General features: G+C 62.4%; 2 protein-coding genes across 2 annotated transcripts in view; one reads left to right on the top strand and one right to left on the bottom strand.

The window, feature by feature from the left end:
- Nucleotides 1–59: 59 nt before the first annotated feature.
- On the top strand, nt 60–2,353 carry COG8 (component of oligomeric golgi complex 8; the record flags this gene model as incomplete). Its single annotated transcript, XM_019505360.1, has 4 exons — nt 60–293; nt 384–1,202; nt 1,380–1,548; nt 1,687–2,353. Coding segments are annotated over 4 exons (1,509 nt in total), but the record flags the coding sequence as incomplete, so codon positions are not given.
- Nucleotides 2,354–4,241: 1,888 nt separating this feature from the next.
- VPS4A (vacuolar protein sorting 4 homolog A) overlaps nt 4,242–8,306 on the bottom strand; it is a 9,401-nt gene continuing 5,336 nt past the window's right edge. Inside the window, exons 3-11 of the mRNA XM_019505361.1 lie at nt 8,099–8,246; nt 7,958–8,019; nt 7,743–7,862; nt 6,247–6,403; nt 5,893–6,041; nt 5,589–5,670; nt 5,187–5,406; nt 4,854–4,994; nt 4,242–4,692 (exon numbers count right to left, since the gene is read on the bottom strand). Of these exons, the coding sequence (XP_019360906.1) occupies nt 4,591–4,692; nt 4,854–4,994; nt 5,187–5,406; nt 5,589–5,670; nt 5,893–6,041; nt 6,247–6,403; nt 7,743–7,862; nt 7,958–8,019; nt 8,099–8,246 (1,181 nt within the window). The 3' untranslated portion in view covers nt 4,242–4,590. The remainder of the gene's footprint in view (nt 4,693–4,853; nt 4,995–5,186; nt 5,407–5,588; nt 5,671–5,892; nt 6,042–6,246; nt 6,404–7,742; nt 7,863–7,957; nt 8,020–8,098; nt 8,247–8,306) is intronic.

Raw genomic sequence — 8,306 nt, forward strand, 5'->3', positions numbered from 1 at the left:
GGGAGGCGGGGGAGGGAGGGAGGCAGGGTCCCCGTGCCCCGATGGGTCCCCGGGGCTGAGCTCCGTGGCGGGTCCCCCCCTGCAGGAGCTTCGTGCGGGAGGCGGAGGCGATTGCGGCGAGCCGCCGCACCAACAGCCTGACACTGAGCCGGCACACGGAGATCCTGGAGGTGCTGGAGATCCCGCAGCTCATGGACACCTGCGTGCGCAACGGCTACTATGAGGAGGCGCTGGAGCTGGCCGCGTATGTGCGCCGGCTGGAGAGGAAGCACGCCGCCATCCCCGTCATCCAGGTGGGGCCGTGGCCGGGCGGGTGGGCAGGCAGGCAGGCATCTGGGTGGGCGCGGGCAGGGGCTGACATTGCCACCGTGTCCTTGCACCAGGGCATCGTGGAGGAGGTGCGCCAGTCCACGCAGCTGATGCTAAGCCAGCTGCTGCAGCAGCTGCGCTCCAGCATCCCGCTGCCCGCCTGCCTGCGTGTCATCGGTTACCTGCGGCGCATGGACGTCTTCACAGAGGCCGAGCTGCGCGTCAAGTTCCTGCAGGCGCGGGATGCCTGGCTCCGCTCCATCCAGGCCGCCCTCCCTGACGACGACCCCTACGTGCATGTTGCCAAGACGGTGGAGGCCTGCCGCGTGCATCTCTTTGATGTGGTCACCCAGTACCGTGCCATCTTCTCGGATGAGGAGCCCCTGCTGCCCACCAGCGAGCCAGCCGTCACCGAGAGTGCTATCTTCCACGGCTGGGTGCTGCAGAAGGTGGCGGAGTTCCTGCGGGTGCTGGAGAGCGACCTGCAACGGGGTGTGGGCGGCCGCTTGGACTCACTGCTGGGGCAGTGCATGTACTTCGGCCTGTCCTTCAGCCGGGTGGGGGCCGACTTCCGCGGCCAGCTGGCCCCCGTGTTCCAGCGCGTGGCCATGGGTGCTTTCCGCAGGGCCGTGCAGGAGGCTGCAGATAAGTTCCAGGAGGAGATGAACTCCTACACACTGATCACAGCCCCGGCCGTGCTGGGTAGCACCATCCCACTGTCTGTGCCCTCTGCCCAGCCGGGGACGCTGCAGCCGCCCATGGTGTTGCTGGACTTCCCGCCTCTCGCCTGCTTCCTCAACAATGTCCTCGTGGCCTTCAATGACCTGCGGTTGTGCTGCCCCGTGGCTCTTGCCCAGGATGTGACCACATCCCTGGAGGCAGCACTTTGTAAGGTGAGGCACTGGGGACTCCTTGGTCTCTTGTGGTCCCAGCTCTTGCCTGCCCCTGGCAGATGGGCAAGACTTGGGGGTCTGGTACCATGATACAACCTGGCTGGCATCCTGGTGCCCCCTATGCATTGTGGCGGGGCCGGGGCTGACGATCCTTACCCACACCTCGTCCCCGTACAGGTGACCACTGTCATCCTGGCATTTCACCGGGCTGAGGAGGCTGCTTTCAGCAGGCGGGAGCAGGAGCTCTTCGTTCAGTTCTGCGCGGCCTTCCTGGACGACTTGCTCCCCTACCTCAACCGCTGTCTCCAGGTCCTCTTTCCCCCAGCCCAGATCGCACAGGCCCTGGGTAAGCTGCCCACCCCAGCTCCTGGTGGCCTCCTTAGCTGCCAGTGGCCTGCAGCGGAGGCACCTGCTGCCCTGAGTCCTCTGCTGGGTGCCCTGCAGGCAGGCTCCAGCTGAGTGACCTCTCTGTTCCCTCTGCCAGGGGTGCCCCCCACACAGCTGCACAAGTATGGCAGCCTGGGCTGCGTGGATGCCAGCAGGATCCGGGAGCCACTGGCCTTTATCTTGCCACCCAAGGAGGCAAGCTTCATGCCTGCTGAGGAGAAAGAGCTGCCCCGGGAGAGCCCAACACCTGTGCCAGCCCCGGAGGTGCCAGGCCCAGAGCAGGAGGCAGAGTCTGGCACCCCATCTCTGTGCGAGGCTGAGGACCAGAACAGTGTGGACATGGGGGATGTGCTGCAGCCTGAGGGAGCAGCGGCTGCCACCTAGCGCAGGGAGAGATGTGCCTGGTGAAGCCTGTGTGGTCTGCGGGTGGTGCAGGCTTTCTGTGCTCTGCCAAGTGGGAGGCAGATTGCCTTGCAGCTGTCCTTTGCCCTACGTAGGGGCAAGGCTGAGGTGGTGGGGGGGCAAGCGTCCTGGTTAAGGCAGGGAGCAGCACAGAACTGGAAGCCTCTCAGGCCACAGGCCAAGGCTAGAAATACTTCAGCCCACTCCCCCGCAGAAGCCAGCGACCCTGGCACGCGCAAGGTGGCTGTATGCTCTGAGGCCTGTGGTGCAAATAGGAGCTGTTCGCTGTGGAAGCAGAATCTGTGTGCAGCTGGTTTGGGAAAGGTGCTGGGTATTACATGAATAAAACTCATTGCCAGTCACCTGTGCAGCTACTGCCCCATGCCCACAGTTTTGGAGCCGGGGGGGGGAGGCGTGGCTGTGCTCTGCACAGACTTCGGGGTGCAGGGACATCACCAGGATGGTGTCAGATTGCTTCTGAGACCCTGTTTGGTGTGGGGGGTGGAGCCCCTCCCTGTTGGGCAGCTGCAGCTGGGTGCTGCTGTGATGCTGGGGGTACTGCCCCCCCCAGAGGCCACATCTAGTCCAATCCCTGCTCAAAGCAGGATCAGACCCAACTATATCATCCCAGCCAAGGCTTTGCCTACCTGGGTTTTAAAAGTCTCCAAGGATGGAGATGCCACCACCTCGGAGCAGCTAAGTTCCAGTGCTGGACCACCCTCCTAGTGAGAAAATTCTTCCTAATAGCCAACCTCACCTTCTCTTGCTGCAGCTTGAGCCCATTACTCCCTGTCCTGTCATGTGCCCCCACTGAGACCAGTCCAGCTCCATCTGCTGGGGGGCCAACCTTTAAGAAGTTGAAGGCTGTTATTAAATCCCCCGATGGTCTTCTCTTCCCCAGGCTAAATAAGCCCAGTTCCCTCAGGCTTTCCTCACACATTATGCCCCCCCCAACCCTTTTAATCACTCTCTGCTAGACTCTCCAGTGTGTTCACATCCTTTCTGTAAGGGGTGGGGGGCAAACCTGGACACAGGACTCCAGCTAAACTCAGGGTTTTTGAGCTAAAACCCAGTGCAATTCCCAGGGTCTGAGGGTGGGGGGGCTGCATTGCCCAAGAGGAAGCAGGGAGGCTCTTGGGGGTCCCCAGTGCAGCCATTGTTCCCCTGGAGGTCAGGGTCATGCTCCCCACAGTGCCTTGGCCCTGAGTCACTCCTGGGGGGGACAAAGCGCCCAGCAGCTGTTCCTGTGCCCCAGGGAGCCCTGCAGGACAGCACCATTGCACACCCCCTGCAACATCATCCCATCCTGCCAGGGGGTGACGAGGACCCATGGTGGGGTGCGGTAGGACTACACTTCCCAGGATGTCCTGGGGTTTTTTGCCTGCCACCCCCAGGCTGCCAGTCCCTCTGCCCGGTGTGCATCCCTTCCTGGCAGGGGCAGTGCCTGGCACCAGCACAGGATGCGAGCGAAAGAAGGGAGCACTGGGCTTAACCCAGGAAGAAACCTGCACTAGCCTTGCTTACAGCTCCAGGCCAGGCCCTCTACCAGCTCCCAGGATGCGCCCCAGGCCTGTGCAGCTGGAGGCCTTTCTCCCCTGTGGGCTCCCACCACAGTACCTGACTAGCAAAACGGGTACCTCTGCTCTCAGCACCCACTAGCAAAAGCCCTATGAGCTGGGAGGAAACCTCTGCCCCAGAGTACAGCTGTACGGCTGGCAAGGTGCAAGCCCTGCTCTCCCCGCCCCACACGGCTGAGAATCCAGGCAGGGCTGAACGGAGAAGGAAACAGGCAGGAAGAGGGTCTAGGGAGCCAAGGGCCCAGCTTTCCTCCCTGGGGGCAGCCCCAGCTCCAGCCACACAGGACACCACACCCCTCCTGGGCAGGGTTCAGAGCCTGGGGACTAGGGGTGAGATACAGCCAGGAGCTGAGCTGTGAGGTCACCTCGGGCAGGGGCAGAGGGGGCAGGGCAGAAGCCCCCTCCCTGCAGGAGACGGTAGGAGGCATCTCGCCTCACATGCTTCGCCAGGAAGGTGGGGGCCTTGCAACTACTTCCCCCAGAGATCCACGGGTCGCCCAGCTCCGTCAACCCCTGGGGCACTGGAGCTCAAGCTCCTAGAAGGCAGCTTTGCCATTAGCCACAGGGCGCCAGACCCGAGCCAAACAGGGCCCCAGGTCCGCCTTTCCAGCCTGGACAGGAGGGAGGGATCCAGTGCCTGTGAGGAGGCTGTGGAAAGCCTGGCTGAGCCAGCGAAGCTTTCAGATGGTTTTTATTTTATACAAACAAGACAAACCCAAGCAGCATTAATTTAAAAAATTAAAAAAAAAAAAAGAAAAAAAAAAAAGGAAACCAAACCAAAGAGCAGGAAGGTGGCAGGAGCCCCGGCCATGCCCCAGCCCTTCCCGTAGTGTCTGGGGGCCACAGGCGCCACCTCATCCCTCCCCACAGGGCAGGCATGGGGATGCGGGTTCAGGAGGGAGTGGAAGTGGTGCCTTGGCTAGGCACAGCCGGCCCCTGCCTGCCCGCCCACCACAGCTTTGTTAGTAACACGCGTGGCTGCCGGGTGGCCCATCCCCCCACCCACCCCCCAGCAGAAGTGCTTAACCTTCCTGCCCAAAGTCCTCTGTGAACTTCTTCACCTTCAGGAGGTCCTCAGCATTCACCGTGGGGCGGGTGGTGGCCAGTGAGCGCAGCATGTCCGACTATACAACAAGGGGAGGGGGTGTGAGATCCACGCTGGCACGGAGCACAGGGAGAGCCCCAGGATGGGGTCTGGAGCACCAAGCAGGTCTCACGCTGCCCCCCACGGTACAGGGCTCCAGGCCCCCTCCCCACAGCGGCCCTGAGACGGTGCCTCCCTTACCATGCAAACTGTCGGCTCCATCAGCTTGTCGCTGGGCACCTCCATCCAGGTCATCTCTATGGCCTCAGGGTCTCCAGGAGAGCATGGGGTCAGGAGGTCGTCGACAATGATGCTGGGGTTGGTGCGAGACGGGCCTCGGACCTGGAATGGGCCAGAGAGAACGGCGCTGATGGGCCCGCCCCTGTGCATCTCTGGCACCTCCCCACTCCCAGGGCCAGCCCAGGGGCTTGGTCAGTGCCCAGTGAGACAGCAGGGGCACAACACAACCTGCGTGGCTGCAGCAGGGGACACCGGTGCCACCGCAGCCACCCCGCCCCACATGCCCGCGCTCACCTTCTTGAAGTGCGTGGCTGACTGCACCTTGCGCACAGGCTGCATGAGGGCATCGCGCACGATGATGCTGATGTCAGCCCCAGAGTAGCCGTCTGTCTTCCGGGCCAGCTCATGGATGTTGGTGTCTGTCAGGCTGTGCGGCGTGTTCCCCAGGTGCAGCCTGAATATCTGGGCCCGCGCCGCCTCCTCTGGCAGCGGGATGTAGATGCGCTTCTCGAACCTGGACAAGGGAGGGGCAGTAGCAGGCCTTGCTGGGGTCCAGCCTCCTGGCTGCCAGGCAAGAAACACCGGGACAGGCTGCAGGCGCACACAGGGCACTGAGGCAACACGGGACAGCCCTCACGGCTGCACCAAGGGAAGCAGGAGAGCAGTGCCAACCCCTGTGCCCACAACCCCACTCACCTCCTCCTGATGGCCGAGTCGAGCACCCACGGGATGTTAGTGGCACCGAGGACGAGGATCCCGTCGCTGTTATTCCCAACACCTGCCGGGAGCAGAAAGGCCAGTGAGGGGCAGTGGGGCATCTGGGAGCCCTGGAGGGGCTGGAGTCAGGCAGCTGCCAGGCTGAGCTGGTCAGGAGACGCAAGGGCAACCAGCATGGAGGGCATCCTCATGGGTTTGGTCTCATGTCCCGTTCCTTTCCTGACCCCTCCACGCCTGCAGCCTTGGCATGCAGAGCCCATGGTGGGAAGTGGGGAACCTGCACCTTGCATCTGCACCAGGAACTCGGTTTTGATGCGGCGCGCAGCTTCGCTCTCGTTCTCGTTGCGGGAGCCGCACAGGGAGTCCACCTCATCGATGAAAATGATGGAGGGCTTGTGCTGCCGCGCCAGCTCAAAGAGGTTCTTCACCAGCCTAAGGCCAAGGAACAGTGGTGAGCTCTCACCCTAACCCACATGCGCAGCCAGGACAGGCCCCTGCTTCCTGCCTGTGCCCAACCCCATGGCACCAGGGCCTTCCCCCATGGCAGCCCCAAGCTCAGGCCACTCCCTGGAGGTGGCTCAGGGCCTGGGTGTGCTCTGCCCTGTTCACACGAGCAGTGTGGAGCAGCCAGACTTACTTCTCGCTCTCCCCCAGCCACTTGGACATCAAGTCCGAAGACGACACGGAGAAGAAGGTGGAGTTGTTGGCCTCGGTTGCCACGGCCTTGGCCAGGTACGACTTCCCTGTGCCCGGAGGCCCAAAGAGCAGGATCCCTCGCCAGGGCGTGCGTTTCCCTGCAACACGGTGCTGTGAGTCAGCCCCCCATGTCTGCTGGGGCCCGGGCTGGGCTCGCTGGAGGGGGTGAAGCTGGGGCTCCAGCTCTGCCCCCTCCATAGCACCTCTCTCCTGGCCAAGGTCAGTCTGCCTAGCGCTGTCCTTGCTAGGGCCTGGCTGGTTTCATGTGCCCCTCCCTGCCAGAGCTGCCAGCCAAGGGACTCCCGCGATCCTGATACTGGCCCGTGACCTCCAAGACGCACGGGGGAGCTGACCCAAGGAAGTGCCCTCCGTGCCCGACTCCGTCTAGCCTCTCTCTCTGCTGTCCCAGTAAAAGGCATCAGAGAATCACAGAACATGAGGAGTTGGAAGGGACTTCAGGAGTCCTCGAGTCCAGTGTTTCTCAACCCGTGCGTCATGACCCAAAAGGGGGTTGCAAGAATATAGGAAAGGGTTGCGAATAAAATTTAAATGGATCAAAAAACTTTAAAAATTGATTCTCCTTTAAAAGAAAAAACGTGGGGAAACCATGGCTTTTCCCTTGTAGGCTGGCAGAGCTCCAGCCTGCAAGGGGCTGCTTGGAGCCCACCTGGCCCCCACACTGTGGGGCTGGGAGTGAGGGGCACTGGGTCAAGACTGGCCAAAGATGTCTGCAAATAGGTCCTGGTACAAAAAGGTTGAGAACTGCTGATCTAGTCTGACCCCTGCTCCAAGCAGGACCAGTCCCAACTACATCATCCCAGCCAAGGCTTTGTTGAGCCGATTCTTAAATGCCTCCAAGGATGGAGAGTCCACCACCTCTCTGGGGAGCCTGTGCCAGGCTTCACCACCCACCCAGCGAGAGAGTTTTTTCTAATATCCAGCTAAACTTCCCTTACTGCAACTGGAGCCCATTGCTCCTTGTTCTGTCAACTGCCTCCACTGAGGACAGCCCAGCTCCACCCTCTTTAAAACCCCCCTGCAGGGAGGTGAAGGCTGCTATTCAATCCCCCTCCACCTTCTCTTCTCCAGACTAAACAAGCCCAGTTCCCTCAGCCTCTCCTCACCAGTCATGTCCCTCAGCCCCCAAACCATCTTTGGTCACCCACTAACTAGACTCTTTGAGGTGCCCACATCCTTTCCGCAGTGGGAGGCCCACAACTGGACGCAGGACTCCAGACGTGGCCTCCCCAGTGCTGAGCAGAGGAAAGAATCGCGCCCTGGACCCGCTGGCGACGTTCCTACACCCACAGCAGGCAGCATCGACCCAGCCTCGCTTCTTGCTGGTTCCTGGGGCTGCAATGCCGCGGTGCCGGGGCCTGCGGCCAGCTCTGGGGCACGAGGCAGCAGCCCTGCTCCTGCCCCAGGTGCAATCCTCACCAGTGAACAAGTGGGGGAATTTGATGGGCAGGATGACGGCCTCCTTCAGCGCCTCCTTGGCTCCCTCCAGCCCGGCCACATCATTCCACCGCACGTTGGGCTTCTCCATCATGATGGCGCCTGCAGGGGAGGCAGCTCTCCTGAGGTGGGCGCCGAGCCCGCGATGCCCCCAGCTAGCTCTCCCGCCGGCCCCGGCCCCGGCCCCGGCCCCTTACCCATGAGCTGCTCCTGCAGCTTCTTCTTCTCGGGGTTCTCGCCCTCACTGTCGCTGTCGCTGCTGCGGAGGAGACAGCGTCATGCCCAGGCGGGCACGGGGACACGCACACGCGTGCACGCACACGACACGACACGCTCACCCCTTGCTGTCGCTCTGCGCCTCCTTGACGGGCTTCTTGCTCTGCTTGTCCTTGCTGCGCAGGTAGTCCTTCAGCTTCTCCGCCCGGTCCAGGTACTGCACGCACTTGGCCCGGATGCTCTCCTTCGCCTTGTCACTGTGCGCCTCATCTGCCGGGGCCGCGGGCCTGCGCTCAGCCACCCCGGCCCAGCCCGGCCCGGCCCGGCCCG

This window comes from Gavialis gangeticus, unplaced genomic scaffold (assembly GCF_001723915.1).
Source record: "Gavialis gangeticus isolate Ggan-Ray unplaced genomic scaffold, GavGan_comp1, whole genome shotgun sequence".
NCBI lineage: Eukaryota > Metazoa > Chordata > Crocodylia > Gavialidae > Gavialis > Gavialis gangeticus.